The sequence below is a fragment of the Ailuropoda melanoleuca genome, chromosome 16 (genome assembly GCF_002007445.2).
Source record: "Ailuropoda melanoleuca isolate Jingjing chromosome 16, ASM200744v2, whole genome shotgun sequence".
NCBI lineage: Eukaryota > Metazoa > Chordata > Mammalia > Carnivora > Ursidae > Ailuropoda > Ailuropoda melanoleuca.
Genome location: NC_048233.1, coordinates 62,552,876 through 62,571,332, shown reverse-complemented (window position 1 = coordinate 62,571,332; position 18,457 = coordinate 62,552,876). Strand labels below are relative to the sequence as shown.

Genomic DNA, 18,457 nt, shown 5'->3' with positions numbered 1-18,457 from the left:
CGCGCAGCGCTGAGCGTTTGCCACTGCGGCCTGGCTGGCAGGCCCCGAGGGGCGCGGGGTCGCGGGCGGGCCTGCAGGGCTTTGTGCCGCTCGCTCCCGGGTGTGCGCGAGGCGCAGAGCATCCAAATTGACACCATATGTTTTCCTATTAGATGCTTCGCGGTCGAATTCTAGGCGCATAATCATCGCCCCTGGGCGAGAGCTCCAGCCGTCCCTAGGGAAGGGACACAATGATTGAGGCTTAACCTCTGAAGGGGCTTCGAGCTGCGCTTCCTCGCAGCCTTTTCGATGCTGGCAGAGGCAACCTGCCCTGGCGTCTCCTGGGCCGGCACCCGCCGACAGTCGCCGCGGAGGTGGCGGGCACGTTATTTTTTGCAGTGGGGGGGAGAAGGAGGGAAGTCTAGGATTAGGCGGCCTCACACCCCTTGGCATTCATAGATTGGGAATCGCCCAGGCTGCGCGTGGAGTTTGGAAAGTCTCGGTCTCTCTCTATGTCGACCTTTCTCTTTCCCGGAAGGCTCCCTTTGCCCAAAGGGAAGGCTCCGCAGCTGGAGCAGTGGATGGGTCTTGTGAGGCAAAGGAAGGCAATAAAGGGAATTTAGGAGAAACCGGAAGCGGGGACTAGGCCTCGCTCTGTTGGAGAAGCGGTGTCCCCGAGATATCCCCGCTCGAGCTGGCCCGGCTGGAGCCCAGATCCCCCAAACGCCTGTCACTTCTCATCGAGTTGAGGCTCTGCCCCCGCCCCTGTCGGTGAGGGCCCCCCCCACCCCAAGCCTTCGGCTACCCTGAAAACTCGGCTCCCCTCGAAGGGGAAACGAGTGCAGTTCAATCTTGTCTGAGTGATCTACAAATACGGACGGAAAGGGTCGTTTTATCACGGTCCCGTTTGTCGTGACGATGCAATTTCCCGGAGCGGAGCACTGTCACAAAGTGACAAGGCTGCCACAAGCGCCCCGACTGATCTTTTCAATTAGCCTTCCATGCATGATCCGGAGCGACTTCCGCCTATTTCCAGAAATTAAGCTCAAACTTGACGTGCAGCTAGTTTTATTTTAAAGACAAATGTCAGAGAGGCTCATCATATTTTCCCCCCTCTTCTATATTTGGAGCTTATTTATTGCTAAGAAGCTCAGGCTCCTGGAGTCAATTTATCAGAGGCTCCAAGGAGAAGAGAGAAGAGGAGAGGAGAGAGCAGGGAGCTGAGCAGGGAGCCACATCTTCTCCTGGAAGGGCTGCTCTCTAGAGTCGGGGCTGCAGGTTGGAGATTTTTAAGGAAGTGGAAATTGGCAATTGGCTTTATTTGTGTGCCTGTGGTTGCTGGGGAGGGGGCTACAGAGAGGTGCTAACTCCCTTTCTCTATTCTCTAAGATCAGACAATGGGGTGAGGTTGTGAGAATAACAAGATAAAGGAGGGGTAGAAGACATCGTGGTGTGCTCCTTTCTTTTTCTTTTCGCTTTTTGCTAATATCTGTGCTTGGTTGTGTGGAAGGCCGAGTTCAGCAGCGGAAGTAAAGCGAGCTGTGGCCGGTGCGAATGGACTTTAGGCTCTTGGCCCCACTGCTGCAAGCAGGACCACTTTGTGTTTGGAGCCGATCTGGGGCTCTGACCCTCACGGCTGCACTGGATGCTCAGGTTGGGGTTCGCCAGCCACAGATTTGCGGCTCTGGTTCTTTTCTACTCCCTTCCCATCTCTTCATATATGTATGTAATGTAACATAATATATATACCCGTCATTTTTTTTTTTTCAACTCTGGTGTTTGTGCCTTCGCCAAAGTTTGGAGTGTGACAGCAAACGTTTCTGGACTCTGGAGTCCAAGGGAACGCTGAAGAGCTGTTGGATTTGCTCTCACAGTTCCAACAATGCAGGGACCTTGGAGATTGAATGTGGGGTCTGTAGCACCCATGTTTAGCCGTGACATTCAGAGGGGATTTTGGGGAAGATATTTTTTGCAAGAGTGTTTGCACCTTGTGGGTTCAGAGGCTGGCTGGGATGTTTATGGAGAGGGGCAAGTGGGCTGGGGCACTGCGGCAGTGATAGCGGGAGTGAGGCGCGTGTGTTCTTTCTTGCTCATTGGCATGTGTCTGTGTGGTGCTTCTCAGTCCGGTGGGCAGGAGCACGGCTGTGTTGGGCTGGGCTGCCTGATGGCCCGCATGGCTGCGTGGTCCCATTGTCATTTTTGATGGATAGCAGGGACCCGATTGCTGAGGTTGGCATGGGTTGGCAGGGAGCTGAGGATGCATTGTGCTTGTCTTCTCTTCCTCTTCTTCTCCTTCCTGTTCCTCCTCCTCTTTCTCTTTACTCCTCTTCCTCTCCTCTCCTCTCCTCTCCTCTCCTCTCCCTTTTCCTCAGGTCACAGCGGAGTGAATCAGCTCGGTGGTGTCTTTGTCAACGGGCGGCCACTGCCGGACTCCACCCGGCAGAAGATCGTAGAGCTAGCTCACAGCGGGGCCCGGCCGTGCGACATTTCCCGAATTCTGCAGGTGATCCTCCCGGCGCCGCCCCACTCGCCGCCCCCGCGGCCCTCCACTCTCAACGCCCTCTCTTCATTTCCTACTGTGAATGCTGCTAATTATGGACCCCCTCACCCACCCCACCCCAGTCCCTACTCCACTCCCCTGCCATCCCCGCTTTCCCCTTTCCTTCCAACATCCTTCCCTATCTCTTTCAACCTGGGTCAGTCACATAAGATAACTCATCTGCTTAAGAAAAAAAAAACAAAAACAAAAACGTGTGTGTGAATAAAAAAAAAAAAAGCACCTTTCTCTTTTCATTTGGTAAAAACATTAATTGTGGTAACAGTTTATGAACTATAATAAGCTGAGTTGCATAAACCAGCATAATTTCATTTCCTTCTCCCTCATTTCATGCTCACCTCAGATTTTGAGATATTTGTTTGCATTCTTCATAACCAAGAAGAATATTGATTTTAAAAGGCAAATGCTATTTACCTCCCTACCTAACTCATATTTATTCAACTGGGCATATTTTTTTAAAGGAAAATAAGTAAAAAATTAGTTTATTTTCCTCCTTTGCTCATTAAACTATAACACCACTTTAAGCAAGGTCGGCACAAAAAAAATTAATCTGATTTCGTTTTGATGCCTCTTCAGGCAATGTTTAAGAAAACAGTTTTTTTAAAAAAAACTTTTAAATTAGTTTTTTTTAGTTCAAACTGTTTGAAAGTATCATCATATTTGTAGTTTTTAGGGCTACAAATGTAATTTTAAGAAAAAAAGCTCTCTACAGTAAGTTCTCATACCATTGAAGGTATATTTTTGTGTTATAGACCCATGCAGATGCAAAAGTCCAAGTGCTGGACAATCAAAACGTAAGCTTGTCATTGTTTAATGCATACTTAAACAATTTTATTTTTGTCTTGAAATTATTAATAATGTGGTTTTCTGTCCACTTCCCCTATGCAGGTGTCCAACGGATGTGTGAGTAAAATTCTGGGCAGGTATTACGAGACTGGCTCCATCAGACCCAGGGCAATCGGTGGTAGTAAACCGAGAGTAGCGACTCCAGAAGTTGTAAGCAAAATAGCCCAGTATAAGCGGGAGTGCCCGTCCATCTTTGCTTGGGAAATCCGAGACAGATTATTGTCCGAGGGGGTCTGTACCAACGATAACATACCAAGTGTAAGTTCACCGAGAACATTCCCCCTCCCTGCCCTCAGCCCCATGCTCTTTCCTCTCTACCATCTCTCTCTTCACCTGCCTACTCTCCTCCTCCCTACCAGTGTCACTCTGCCCTTGTCTCCTCCCTGCTCCACCTATGTCACCTCTGTATCTGGGGGTGTTGAGAGGAGGACACTGACCTTTTTTTGATCTTCTGGAAAATGGGAGTCAAGTGTGGGGAGCTGTTCACCTTATTTGCATGCTGCAAAGTGGAGGGTGGAGGCACTCAGGAAAGGCACTTGAATCAAGAAGGAAAATGAAAATGAATACCAAATTCTAACCTCCTCCAGATTAGACTGCCTGAACCTCCCTTCAGGTGTCAAACATCCACTTCTGCCCTAATACGAAACAAAGTGAAAGAAAGCTCTAAACCAAGTCATAGTCTTTTTTGAGTTAGTCTTTTAACAAAGATGAGGTCACCACAGACATCCAGCAGCTGTGAAGGAAATGCCCTCTCCATCCCTCATTCTGTGCCCAACTCAGTTTCCACGCCCAAAGTGATGGCTGTCATTCTGTCCACAATGTCTCTGCAAATCCACCCACTGTCCCAGGATGGCTGGGAGTTTGTCTGTCTGGTTGTGTGTTGTTGTTTTTAACGTGTCAAAGGTAGTTCTTTAAGAGTGGGTGTGCTGAGATGGGGGCTGAAGATAGGGCAACTGTCTTCAGGAGACGCTACCATTTCGTTTGATTTTGGTTTGATTTGCAGGTGTCATCAATAAACAGAGTTCTTCGCAACCTGGCTAGCGAAAAGCAACAGATGGGTGCAGACGGCATGTATGATAAGCTAAGGATGTTGAATGGGCAGACCGGAAGCTGGGGCACCCGCCCGGGTTGGTATCCGGGGACTTCTGTGCCAGGGCAACCTACGCAAGGTAAAAACCCGAGACCCACCCTCAAAACTCTGCATATAGGCAGCCACTTGCCCATCTTCTCCCCCAACTTCTCCCCTCTCTTCACTTCTGTGCTGGAAGAATGTCGTGGACAGACTCTTTAAAGACTTGGGACACACTGACTTGCCCTGTATAAGGGTAGTTGTTTGTTGAACTATCTCACTGGCCTTCGAATTTGAGGGTCATGGGTGGCAGGAGTAGTAAGAATGTGGCTGGTGTGTGTGCGCGTTATGGGCAGGAATATGTGTGTGTTTAAGAGTTAGCTGTGTGGTGCCCTATTCAAATTTGCCATTAAAATGCACGGAGAGCCCCCTTGCTGTAGAAGTGTGACAAGTTAACACACTGACAGACTGCAAGGTAAACATAATTGTATCGTTTTGCTTTTTGCCGTAATTGACAAATTATGTGACTATGAGTAGGGTGCATATGAAAGGGCGAGCAGCGAGATGCAGGGCAGAGTACAGGATAGGCCATTGGAAGTGGTGGGCTCCCAGCTCAAACAACCCCATCATCTCTGGTCGGATTCCCTCCGCTTCTCTGGACCCCCAGTTCTCACCCTCTGTGGGTGGCGACTGCACAGAAGGGTGGGGTGGGGATACTGTGGGCCGGCCTGCGGGGTGGCCGGAGCCGCTGGCTCGGGGGGGGTGGGGGTGGCTGGGAGGAGAGAAGGAATCTGGACGGTCGCAGGATCTGTGAGAAGGAATGGAGGAAGGGGAGCAGATGGGGGTGGGGTGGGGCCGGTTGGCTTTCCCCTCCCCTACACACCCCGAGGTAGCTTGGTCAAGAATAGGAAACAGTTTACTCCGAAGATTAATCGTTATTTGTTGTCCTTGTGACAAGGAGATAATATGCGGGATAATGGGACGTGGCGTCTCACTCCCCGGAGCACGACGGAGCCTGGGGGCTCCTGGCCGGGGGCGGCGGCGCGGGGACGCTGACGGGGCTGCCCGCGCGTCACTGCGCGCCCGGACCCGCTCCGGGTGCCCCGCGCCTCCACGGAGCCGGGCTAGAGAAGGGAAAATCGGTAACAGTATGCGAAATATCTGGTACAAAGGATGCTTCTGTCACTCGCAAGAATTTGTTATGGGAACAATCCTGTCGCTCTGTAATTGCTCATTAGAGAACGTTTTGTTTCTCATTAAGGCGACATGAATAAGCGTCTAGTTGAAGGAGACAGCTGTAGAAATGTTCCACAAGAGACCTCTGGACACGATTCGGCACCAATTGCCAATTAGACATGTCAGTTTTAAGAGCAGAAAACAATATAGGACGGACACTGGGAAGATAGGAAGCAAAGCGCTCTCTCTGTGTTTCCCAGCGCAGCCGCTGGGCCGGCGGAGGCCTCTTGATGCGCTGCGCCCGGACTCCCCTGGGCGACCCCGCTGGCCAGCTCCTCCGAGCCGGCCCCCGACCCCGCGGTCTCCCGGGGCGCGGCGGGCACACCCGAGGAGGCGCTGCCTCGGCTCAGGCCGCAGGCGCAGGCCCGCTGCCGCCTCCGATGACAGGGAGTGAGAGGGCTGAGTGTAGACGACCACACCCTCACCTGACCTCTAAAACTGCTGGGTTCCCACGTGCACACACTGGACACACCCAAGAGACACCCGAACTTGGCATTCCCCAGCGCGCGTCCCCCAACCCCCAGGAACCTGAGGTCCTGGTGACCCCTCCCCCGGCCGAGTCTGGCCCCAGGGTCCGAGAACTCTTGGGGAGGGCGCGGGGCGCAGTGGCCGGGTCTGGGAGGGCTGAGCCCAGGGCCTGCAGCCCGTCGGTGCCAGGGCTCACATTAGCGTGGGGCCTAGAGGACGTCCGCCGTCCGGCTTCCCAGAGCCGGGACAGAAGCCCAGGACAGCAGTTTTGCCAGCCCCTCTGTTTCCACCAGAGGTGGCGCCCGATTAAGGCAGCTTTTGGTCCCGGGAAGCTCGAGGGCGGGAAGCGAGAGCCTCACGCACGGACCCTGTGGTGATGGTTGCGGCGGGAGGTGGCGCTAATTCAGGAGCTTTTAACTTTTCGGCGCCGAATTGCTGGAGAATTCTGACTCACCAACTGCCAGTTCCCCCTCCGCCCCCGCACGAAACCCACTAGGCTGCGGCGACCGCGGGCGCCGACCGGCGAGCCCGCTGCGGGGGGAGGACGAGTCCGGCCCCCGGGCGGGGGCGCGGGCGTGGGAGCGCGGGGTGCAGGGGGCCGGCTGCGGCCGACGCGCCCTGGGAATCCTCAGACCTCTCGGGGCTAAGAAGGCCCTCTCCCTCCTTGGCCCCCTCTCCCGGCCAGGGAAGCCGTTTCGGGGTTTTAAAGAGTCCATTACTCCGAAAGCATAAGGCGAGGTTAGGTCTCAGAGGGAGACAAATATGGTTTCCATCTGATCAACGCCATGCGGCGGTGAATAAAATCGTGACGACGTGGGCTGACCAACAACAAGAGACAACTCTATCCAGCCCCAATTCTCCAGCGATTTGGTGGTTTTAGGGATCACGGAGACACTTTTTCTTATCTCCTCCCCCCACCCCCCACCCCCATAATACCCAGGCCCTCTATAGGATTTAGTCAGTCTCTTTTCAACAGATGCTACAATGTTTTGATCCGAGCTCCAGAGCTGAAAAGGTGCCGCAACCGGGTTGCTATCTTTTCTTGCTTGTTTTCCGCCTCACTGATTAAGACACTAAGAAACTAAGGAATGATTTTATTTCCCAGCGTCTTTTTTTTTTTTTTTTTTTTTCTCCTCTCCTTCTTCCAGGAAACAAATCCTATCCCCAGCGTCAGATGGTCCTGGGGCCGGGATAATGGGAGGCGCTTTCACTCGCCTTCTCACGGATTATGCTGGAAGGTGGACGGCGCCCATTGGAGGCCACCTCCCTTCTTTGCGCGCTCCGAGGGGGCGCCTTTTAAAGAAGATATCTTAATTGTCTGCCACTTAGGTTTATCATATGGAGAATTCGAGATCCAACTTTTAGTTTTATTTTGTTAAAAGCTTTAAGAGTGGAAGGTAAATCCACTAAAGGAAAAAAAAGGGCGCCCAATCTAAGAGTGACCTCTCCTTCAGCGCCTGGCTGCGAACAGTCGCTACTTTGAAAGTAGCGAACAAACTTTCAGCAGGGCACGCCCGCTCTGTAGGGTCGTGGAGGGATCCTGCAGCCACGGGTTTCTCCTAACAGGCCTCTAATTCCACCTCCCCACCCCCCCAAAGGGCTGTCTATCCGCATTGACTTCCCCTACCCGTTAAATGTCAGTTCTCAAGTGAGAGCCACGCCTGCGTTCCTGTGTGAGAGAGACAGGGAGACAGAGAGAGACGGGGTGGGGAGGGGGAGAGCGTGCAAATCTCCAAGTTTTAAAATTAGGAAAATGTCAGAGAAGCAAATAAGAGTAGAGAATGCTATCTGTGGGGGTCTTCAGAGGGAAACCTGGGCAGCTTTAATTGGTGAGACCAAATATGCCAGAAAAAGCACTGGGGTAGGCATGAGTGACCCGGCAGGCACGGTGACCACCTGGGCGAGATAGGATTGTCTTCTCTGCAGCGCCCCAGTCTCTAAACGTCGGATGGTGGGAGATTTTTGTGTTTTCCAAAAGGAATAACCCACAAGCCTATTTTCTAGTTAACTGGCCAAAAAGGGCTGTTTCTGAAGTCTTCCCCATTCACTGAATCTGAAAATAAGGGGGGGGGGTTCTTCTTTTTCACTTTGGAAAGTCACCTGGAAACTTGGGGCAGTAAATTAGTACAGACACTTGTGCCCACACATGAGTCCAGCGTCTCACTCAGCTAAGTAGCCTTCTCCCGCCCCCCCGCCCCCACCAAGTATTGCTAGAGGATCCAAAGTAGAGCTGGTCTATTTAGTGACTCTCTCTCCCTTGTCTTCCTTTTCTCCTTAGACCCTCTTGCCTGTTTTTTCCCTCAGCATTTTTTTCTGTCCTTCCTATACCTTTCTGGTCTCTGTCTCTTTGAAGGCTCCTTTCTTCCTCCACCTTTTTCTGCCCCCTTCCTCCTCCTCTCTACACTGCCCCCTCGGCCCCCATCCTCCCTCCCTGTTTCCCTCCTCCACCCCAGACCTGGTCTCCAACCTCCCAGCCTTCCCCATCCGCCCCTCCCACACAAGCCCGCCTGGTCCCCATCCACTTTCTCTGCCTCCCCCTACCCCCTGCTCTGGCCCCCCATCCACCCTCCATCCCCCCAGCCAAGCGCCCTAAATAGCATTGAGGCGCCCGCTCTTCGACAGTGATTAATGATAGCAGAGCAGAGGGGTTAACACACTTCACTGAAAAGTCTGTTGACTGGGCTTCTTGTAACACAATGTGGCCCGCTGCACGCCTCAAGAGAATCCTTTTGTTGTCCGAGCTCATTGTGGCCTCAAAATTCTGCCCACGAAAGTTTGCCAACGCTCCTGCCCCAGGAGTTTAATAGTTTCCCTTACTCGCGGGGCATTGTGCGGCGCTGAAAAGCAGCCCCTAGCTATTCAAGTGTTGGTGGTCATCTCAATAGATCTCCAAGGGCCCATATGGTGGCCAGTGCCGATGAATCCGCCTGTTTAAATGGGGGAGAAAGTTGGGGTTTTAAAACATTTCAAAGTTCCTGAAAAGATCCCACTAGATCCTGTCACAATTCCCTGAACTCTTTGAAGACGCTGCCTATTGTCTCCTGGTTATAAATGATATTCCTGGCCAAGTTGATTCCCACCAAGACGTCCCTAGAGGCCCCTCCCCCACCACTGGCCAAATTTCTAGGATGGGGGGGCAGCCCCTTTTGGTATCTCCTGGGAGCCTCTGGACCCAAGACCCAGGACCCAGTTTGCAGTGGCCCTGGAGGCCCGGTGAGGTCTGAGTCCTCCCTTCAGAAAGACTGCGGCCTCAGGAGTAAGAGGCAAGGTGAGATACAGCTAGCCCAAGTGTACATCTTGCCCTCCAAGCAGCAAGGGAAAACAATAAAACTTTCCTGTTTAATGATAGAAATTACATTAAAAGTGGTGGAAATGCCCTAATTAAAAATGTACCACTTAAATGCTGTGCCAAGGATTCGGCTGCAGCATAGCATATTCAGCTAGTTAGTGAACTCGCTACTATTTCTTTTTTAAAATTACACGTTAAAAATTTAAAAGAAATCTTACTTTTCTCTGGTGCAACACATTACAAAGAATGGACAGTCCTTTTATCTAAATATAAAATTCCATTTTCAGCAATTATAGCCTGTTCTTGGTGATGATATAATTACAGCTGTGCTCGTAATAGGTGTCAAGGCAAAGCACACTCATACAATAGTTGAATAAAACTGCAGAACAATGCGAGCATTTCTAAATTCACAACCTTTAAAATGAAATTGACTGTGCAGAATTCAAATAAAAACTAGATAAATATTTTTTTAAAAAGATTACAAGCTTGGTTTGGTTTCTTAATAGCATTTTCTACAAACCTATCAACATCTAATTGATTAGATAGGAATTACTGATTATAGATCAGCTGAAATCTTGAACATCACTCTTCTATTTTCCCAACAGAGCTATAGGTAAATAAATTCTGTAAGGAAAGGGAACTGAGCGAGGCATTTGGGACTCAAGGTTAGTTATCAGAGACCATTTCAACTGGAAACCTCAGCGCTTGTTTTGTTATTCAAAGACATGCTACTCTGTAATGTCTATATGGTACAGGCTCTTCTTCACAAAAACAGGTAAAAAGATAAAAACTGGATTAAAAAAAAAGAAGAGAAAGAAAGATAACGTATGTCACAAATGTCTTTTATTAGGAGAAGGCTGACACTTAGCGACCTAGGGAATGTCTTGGTGAGACTGTCAGAATGTCCTGTTCTTGGAGTTTATGGCTATACCCAGGCTCCAAGTCATTCCAGATTTTGGAGGCTCCAAGTTATTCCAGATTTCTCTTACTGTCCTATTCTTTTTGTTCCAGATGGCTGCCAGCAACAGGAAGGAGGGGGAGAGAATACCAACTCCATCAGCTCCAACGGAGAAGATTCAGATGAGGCCCAAATGCGACTTCAGCTAAAGCGGAAACTGCAGAGAAACAGAACATCCTTTACCCAAGAGCAAATTGAGGCCCTGGAGAAAGGTGATGGAGGTTTTCAAAGTAGAGAAGCAGTAAATCAAACTAAATGCCACATCTTCAGTACAAAGAGCTAAATTTAGCCAGGGCCCTTTGCATAGAGGACTGAAAAGGTTTCTTTTTTTCTTTCTGTATTCCACCCCCCCGCCCCCCGGCATCTTCTCAGTGTGTGTGTGTTTTCTTTCTTCTTTTCATGTACCAGTAATTCAAAGACTCAGAGTCTGACTTCTCATAAAGAAAAAAAATGACGATTTGGCTAACCCAGGCCACAGAAGTGTCCGTGAATGAGTGTCATTCTAAGGAAAATTTAACTTGGTTCTGGTGGCATAGCTCTTCCAAGTACAGTTCATACCCGTAGTGGTAGCATTTTTAAGGGAAGTGGTTGGAGGTGACAGACGTGGGGAGGTAGGAACTAGCTTGATCCAGGGTTTGGTTGACACATTTTGTGTAGTTCTGGCCCGACATGGAAAACTCAACTTACTCTTTCAGAGTTTGAGAGAACCCATTATCCAGATGTGTTTGCCCGAGAAAGACTAGCGGCCAAAATCGATCTACCTGAAGCAAGAATACAGGTACCCAGGGGCCACGTGGTTCCCTGCTTTGTGACATCTACCATTTGCCCTTTCTTGAGACGAAGGTGCTTCTAAGGAACACCATTCATTTATATAAACAGTGTAAGATTCAGTCTGATAGATGATTTGCTGCCCCTGGGGGACAGGGCCTGGGGGTGGGGAGCAGTGGAGAGGTGGGGTGGGGGGGAGGTTGAGCTGGGGGTAGGCACAGGCCTGACCTGTTCCATCTGATTTCCAGGTATGGTTTTCTAATCGGAGGGCCAAATGGAGAAGAGAAGAAAAACTGAGGAACCAGAGAAGACAGGCCAGCAACACACCCAGTCACATCCCCATCAGCAGTAGTTTCAGCACCAGTGTCTACCAGCCGATCCCACAACCCACCACGCCTGGTAATTTGCATACTCATACTACTCCTGAATGCGTTCGACCTGTTTGCCCTGGCTCTGACTCTCAGCGTGACTGTCTGTGGTGTCCTTCTCCTGCAGTTTCCTCCTTCACGTCCGGCTCCATGTTGGGCCGGACAGACACAGCCCTCACAAACACATACAGCGCTCTGCCGCCCATGCCCAGCTTCACCATGGCGAATAACCTGCCTATGCAAGTAAGTGAGGCCGCCGGCAGCGTGCGTCAGGGCGCCTGCGAGAAGTGAGAGGGGGTCAGGGCCCGCGGACCTCTCTGGCCACGCGTGCGCCCTGGGGAGCCTTTCTTGCTACGGTGATTGGCTTCACCAGTCAAGTTTTAACAGTCAATCCAGGCTTTTAGTGGGATTGAGGGATTGATGGATTCATGCTCTGAAAAAAACCATAAAAACCAGGTTAATCTGCCTTTTGCCCAGAGAGAATGTTAGCTCGATAACGTTGGGTGGGGATGGGTCGTGGTTGGGGTACCAGAAAGGGGAAATGATGCTGGCGCAGTATTAGATAGTAAGGGGCTAGTACACATAAACTTAGGTTTATATTAGTGCGTCCATATTAATGAATACACAACCTGCATACGCATCTTGGGTATTATTTAGAGCATATGTGATGGACTACTGAGGAAGGAAAAAGGAATCAGAAATAAGATTTATATTTGCATAGGGGATACACTTTATTACAAAGGAACGGTGAGTTTTCTTTCTATATTTACAATGAAAAAAAGAATAGAGGTATTTGCTAAAAAATCTAGCACGTCATTGCCATGAGTTATGTAATGTGTTTGTGGCACGCTGGCCGCCTGGGCGCGTTGATGTTCTTCACTTGGTATCAACAGCCTGCCTCTACTCTCAGTTCCACTGCGAATGGTTATCGGTTTCTCCATGTGCAAGGCCCTGTACTAGGCTACGGGCCTTTGCTGTTGGAAGTTGCGCAAGGCAGGCGGGGTGTACTATAACTCTGGAGCTATGGATTCTTGATGGGAAAAGAACTGGTCTTCTGGTGGGCCAGAAGTACTTGGAAGATGCTGGATGGTGTGAGATGGGCCAGCCTGAGCCCCTGCTGGAAACAGTGCTGGGGTCGCATAGATTGTTTACCCATTCCTGAATGTCTTTTGATGAATTTCAATGCCAAATAACAGCAAAGTAAATGTTTTACAGTCTTGAGACTAAAATAGGAGCAGTTAGATAAGCACCTTCAGAGGAATTTATTCACATGTTGATTTTTATTGCATCTGGATATTGGTAGCCATAGTGCAATTAATGTATCTTAAGGGATTAACAGCCCGTTGGTTGGTATTACTACAACTGCTTTGGAATTTTCCAGAAGTCAGGTGCCTAGAGGAAATGATTTTGGGAATTAGAAACAAATGCAAGCTGAAATTCTGGCAGGGCCCTCAAGGCCTGCTTGCCTCCTTGAACCTGATGTTAGCAGTCATCTTCTGACTTTAATAAGGCCACTGAATGTCTAGTTTAGTTTTGCAAATTATAGCCACGTCTAGATTTCTGCCAAGATAACAAAATTTGTATATGAGAAAATATTTAGAAGCAATTACGTAGGTGCTACTATTCTGTTAAGGTTGTTTCCACCTATAGACTGGTGTGGGGCCAATTTATTTCAAACACCAACTTTTAAAAGTTATACAACTTATATAAAGCACAACATACGTATGCTCATAAAGCATAAAGAAAATTAAAATTTATTAATAATTCTACTGTACAGAGAAAATTTACTCTCTGAATTTTGGAGCTGGGGGGGTTGCTTGTCTGTCTGCCCATCAATTAATCTTGTTGATCAAAATCTTCAACCGTTTTACAAGGGTAGGTGTCTTCCTCTGAACCTTCTCTAATGGGTCACCCTTCCAGAGAAGGTGAATCTTGAAATGTTAAACATTTCTGCAGTTTGTAGAACAGAGTAGTGCTATTACCTCCCTTATTCCTGGCATTATGTTTCTATTAATGCATCCCAATCTTGCTGCCCTGGCATAGCTCCATGTGAGCTCATGAGGGATTTTGTATCAGCTCTTTGCATTTCTTATTCACTTAGCAGAAAGGTTTAACTCCTCAATACCGCGAGTCCAAACACTTAGAGGGTAGCAACCCAATTTTATGGGTAAAACCCAATCTGGGTTTTTAGATCTATAAGGAAGTCACAGCTAATTCTTAGGACGGGGCTAGATATTTACTGACACTTCTCACCATTTTAATGTGAGATCATTACTGAGCTGCCTCTTCAAAGAAACTTTAATCCCATGAGTCCAACCATGAAAGGCTCCCAGGGTCTCTGAAGGAGACTTTCTAGAGAACTCCTCCTACAGGTCTCTGTCCAAAACTTGAGACACAGGATTTGGGGTTCAATAGATTCCCAAATAGATTGGATTTGCAAGGGAGGGGGTGTGTTTTAATGGACGTCTTCATGTTATAGCTTCTCTGATGATGCTGGCAGAGGTCCAAGATGAAAGTGGTCAAAACTCCTATTAATTTTGTGGATAGTGTCCACCATCTAGATAGACAGTGGTCTGAATGTATAATACTTTCAGGCAACTTTACTCTAACTGTGGTCAGTGGAAGGACTGGTTGGAGGCCCGATTGCCAAGCTATCATATGGAATTCCAGTACTTTACACGAGGGCATCTTTAATGATCCGACTTGTTGGCACAGTTTCTGGGGAGGAGAGAGCCTGGGGATGTGGCCGTGGGATGTGCTTCTCCATAACCATTGGTTTGCCTTTCTCCTCTCAGCCCCCGGTCCCCAGCCAGACCTCCTCGTACTCCTGCATGCTGCCCACCAGCCCTTCGGTGAACGGGCGGAGTTACGACACCTACACCCCCCCACATATGCAGACACACATGAACAGTCAGCCGATGGGGACCTCGGGCACCACTTCCACAGGTGAGCCGCCGTTCCCTGCAGGCTACGCGGAGGTGGCCTTTACAGCTTCTTTTGCCAGGTGACCTCCCTTCCCTCAAAGTGAACCTCAAAAGAACCTCCTGGCCATGTGTGGTGGTGTATTTTAACTCTTTGCTGCTTGCTTCTCTGGGGAAAACTGATCGGAAGGGGGAAATTCAGTCAAGCGAGTTAGTAACTTGATACCATGTAGACAAAAAGCAAAGTTGTTTTCCCTGAATTTGGTCACAGAAGTTGTATATGAAGACGAGGCCTGAGAATGGAAGTTTTCTGAGGAGAGGTTGTTAGCCAGAGCTCAGGTGCGAGGGCCCGAGCGAGCAGCAGCGCGGTGAGGGTTGTCAGAAGACTTCTCATCCTCCCAGCTCCTCCCTGCCTTTCATGGCAAATGAAGAAGTACCACATGGGCTTTCCAGAGATGGTTGTATTGCTAAAGTTCCAAACACACAAACAAATGGAGGTTTTTTTTTTTCTTTCTCTTTTGTGTGGGAGGACTTGGGATTGAATGGATATGTGTAAACATGTTATCTGGTTTCTGAAGGTGCTGCTTCTGTTTGTGTATTTTTTAAACTACAGCTAGAACGTTAGAGAGGATTAGAGATTTTTTTTTTTAACCTATAAATTCATACTCCATGCTTGTCTCTCGAAGGGAATTTCTACATGGCTATTTCTTTCATCCACTTCTAGGACTCATTTCCCCTGGTGTGTCAGTTCCAGTTCAAGTTCCTGGAAGTGAACCTGATATGTCTCAGTATTGGCCAAGATTACAGTAAAAAAAAAAAAAAAAAAAAAAAAAAAAAAAAAAGGATATATTGTGTTAATTCAGTCAGTGACTGTGGACACAACAGTTGGGCGTTCAGGAAGGAAAGAGAAATGGCTGTTAGAAGCACTTCAGTTCTGCAATTGTGTCCTGTATTGTACCACTGGGGAATGGACTTGAAACAAGGACCTTTGTACACAGAAGGCACGGTATCAGTTGGAACAAATCTTCATTTTGGTATCCAAACTTTTATTCATTTTGGTGTATTATTTGTAAATGGGCATTTGTATGTTATGAAAAAAAGAACAACGTAGACTGGATGGATGTTTGATCTGTGTTGGTCTTGAAGTTGTTAAAAAGAAAAAAAGGAAACCATGATCAACAAGCTTTGCCACGAATTTAAGAGTTTATCAAGATATATCAAATACTTCTACCCATCTGTTCATAGTTTATGGACTGATGTTCCAAGTTTGTATCATTCCTTTGCATATAATTAAACCTGGAACAACATGCACTAGATTTATGTAAGAATATCTGTTGGTTTTCCAAAGGTTGTTAACAGATGAAGTTTATGTGCAAAAAAGGGTAAGATATAAATTCAAGGAAGAAAAAAGTTGATAGCTAAAAGGTAGAGTGTGTCTTCGATAAAATCCGATTTGTTTTATGTCAAAATGTATTTGTCTTCCCTAGAAATCCTCAGAATGATTTCTATAATAAAGTTAATTTCATTTATATTTGACAAGAATACTCTATAGATGTTTTATACACATTTTCATGCAATCATACGTTTCTTTTTTGGCCAGCAAAAATTAATTGTTCTTAGATATAGTTGTATTACTGTTCACAGTCCAATCATTTTGTGCATCTAGAATTCATTCCTAATCAATTAAAAGTGCTTGCAAGAGTTTTAAACTTAAGTGTTTTGAAGTTGTTCACAACTACATATCAAAATTAACCATTGTTGATTGTAAAAACCATGCCAAAGCCTTTGTATTTCCTTTATTATACTATTTTCTTTTTAACCTTATAGTGTGGTGTTACAAATTTTGTTTCCATGTTAGATTATCATTCTAAACCAACGGTTCCTTTCCTACATACTCTTAATTCGTAAAGAAATAATTCTTATCATTTCATTAATTAGAAATGTGTTAGGGAAAAAATTTCACTTAAAGCTGTGTGTAGATCTGTACCCACTATGTACATATAAAACGGTCACATTCCCCAGCTAGCTATTTAGTTCAAAAACTCCAAGTCTAGAAATAATTTAAAAATGCAACAAGCTATTAGCTAGGAATTGTCTTGGAATTAGGGCTGGCATTTTCAATCTGCGCAGATTTCCATTGTCAGCCTATTTCAACAGTGATTTCACCGAAGTATATTCAAAAGTAGATTTCTTATACAAGACTCTCTGAGAGCTGTCGCCTTTCTCAAATAGGTCCTCTCCCTTTTCTCTCTCCCTCCCCTTTGCACAAGAGGCATCATTTCCCATTGAACCACTACAGCTGTTCCCATTTGAATCTCGCTTTCTGTGTGGTTGTGGATGGTTGGAGGGTGGAGGGGGAATGTTGCATGTCAAGGAATAATGAGCACAGACACATCAACAGACAACAACAAAGCGGACTGTGACTGGCCGATGGGAGCTAAAGGCCTTCAGTCATTGGCAGCTTAGGCCAAACATTCCCAAATCTATGAAGCAGGGCCTATTGTCGGTCAGTTGTTATTTGCAATGAAGCACAGATCTGATCATGTTTAAAGTGGCGGCACGCAGGGCAGGAGTGCTTGAGCCTCAGCGAAGGATGGAAAAAAAGATACGCCTTTGTTGGGTGTAAAAGGGCCCGTCGGAGACTTTTCTTTCTGTCTGTTCTGTGCAACATATGAGTCAATATAGATAAGTTTTCTTCTGCAAAGTTCAGTCGGAGGCTGGGGGTTCTGGCAGTCTGGATGAAATGCTTGCATAGGCAGAAAGCTCTGGGGACAAAGACACACTTCCACTGAATTGTACTCTGCTCTTTTGTTTTGTTTTGTTTTGAATCCCCAAAGGCAAATGGTCAGAAATATAGAAATTAATTGGAGGCTTTAAGAAGGAACCTTCCAGTTCAACATCAGATACTCCTTTCTGGTCAAGGGGTTACTTGGGAACGGTAACAGAGGTAACGTTCATCTCTGTGGCGTGCTCTGCGTCAGTCATTTTATCCCACCACAGTTGCTGCACATTGAGGGACACCTTCCTAGGCTGAGTGCAGTTTTTGTATGTGTGCACGTAGGTGAGCTGTCAGCCTTCACTGCGCGCTTGCACGCTTCTGCAGTGGACTGTGCACACGTTTGCCCGCGCTGACTTCTGCCTCCCGACACTTTGCAGCCTCTATTCCCTGAGGGACGTGTGCCCAGGGAACTGTCAGAGAAGGGCTGTGTGGTGTGTGCCGCAGCTGCCGGCTGGCTCGCTTCTTCCCTGCAAGAAGGGACACTTTCCAACTGGCTCTGCTGTGGGCCAGGGTCGGGCAGCCAGGCCTGGCCCACGGCTCCTTGTGTAGAGAGCACAGACTCTGGAGACCTGGGTGCGGCGCTTTGGGTGCCGGAGCTGAGGGGGTGGGGAAGTGCTGTGGGAGCAGAGGGTCTGTGCGCACGCGCGCTCGGGCACGGGTCGGTGTCCGCGGAGGGTCAGCGCTGGCGGGGCGCAGGGGCACAGCCTGCCTTGGTCGGAAGCCGAGGCGGCTCAGCTGCAGAAGCTCCCGGGTCCGGCAGGACAGAGCGGCTGCCTTGCCTTCTGCCCTCACCCTAGGGACATGAGGCGTCCTTCTGAGTGGAGCTCCAGGCGCTCTCCCGGGGCCAGCATGGCAGGCGCTGTGTGGAAGTGGGGGCCCGGGAGGGAGGTGGCCTCTTCCTCGTCGTTGAAATAATTTATTTTTATTTATTTACTGATAGGTATATTTATATATTTATCCGTGGGAACGCCACAGGGATGATTCGATGCCATCCTCCAGGATGGTGCCCATCTACCTACCTGAGTTGTCCTCAGTAGAACCATCAGGCTCACAGCCCATGATTTCTCTCCAAACTTGACTGACTTAGGGAGACTAGGTGAACAGAATTAGAGCTGAGTGTTTGAATAAGAAACATTCAGATTACCCTGAGTAAAAAAACTTGCTTTTTACTACAATGAGTTTCCAGAATATTCCCCCCCCGCCCAAAGCTGGGCCTCCT

At 48.2% G+C, this 18,457-nt stretch overlaps 1 protein-coding gene across 5 annotated transcripts in view; it reads left to right on the top strand.

Moving 5' to 3' along the window:
* The window catches only part of PAX6 (paired box 6), a 28,242-nt gene extending 12,671 nt beyond the window's left edge, over positions 1-15,571 (top strand). For 4 of the 5 annotated variants that reach the window (XM_011222741.3, XM_034645794.1, XM_034645793.1 and 1 more), the window contains exons 5-14: positions 2,352-2,482; positions 3,289-3,330; positions 3,425-3,640; positions 4,386-4,551; positions 10,456-10,614; positions 11,098-11,180; positions 11,419-11,569; positions 11,666-11,781; positions 14,334-14,484; positions 15,184-15,571. In XM_011222741.3, the coding sequence (XP_011221043.1) occupies positions 2,352-2,482; positions 3,289-3,330; positions 3,425-3,640; positions 4,386-4,551; positions 10,456-10,614; positions 11,098-11,180; positions 11,419-11,569; positions 11,666-11,781; positions 14,334-14,484; positions 15,184-15,269 (1,301 nt within the window). In that variant the 3' untranslated portion in view covers positions 15,270-15,571. The remainder of the gene's footprint in view (positions 1-2,351; positions 2,483-3,288; positions 3,331-3,424; positions 3,641-4,385; positions 4,552-10,455; positions 10,615-11,097; positions 11,181-11,418; positions 11,570-11,665; positions 11,782-14,333; positions 14,485-15,183) is intronic. The other variant, XM_034645795.1, reaches the window with a different exon arrangement.
* The last annotated feature ends 2,886 nt before the right edge of the window (positions 15,572-18,457 follow it).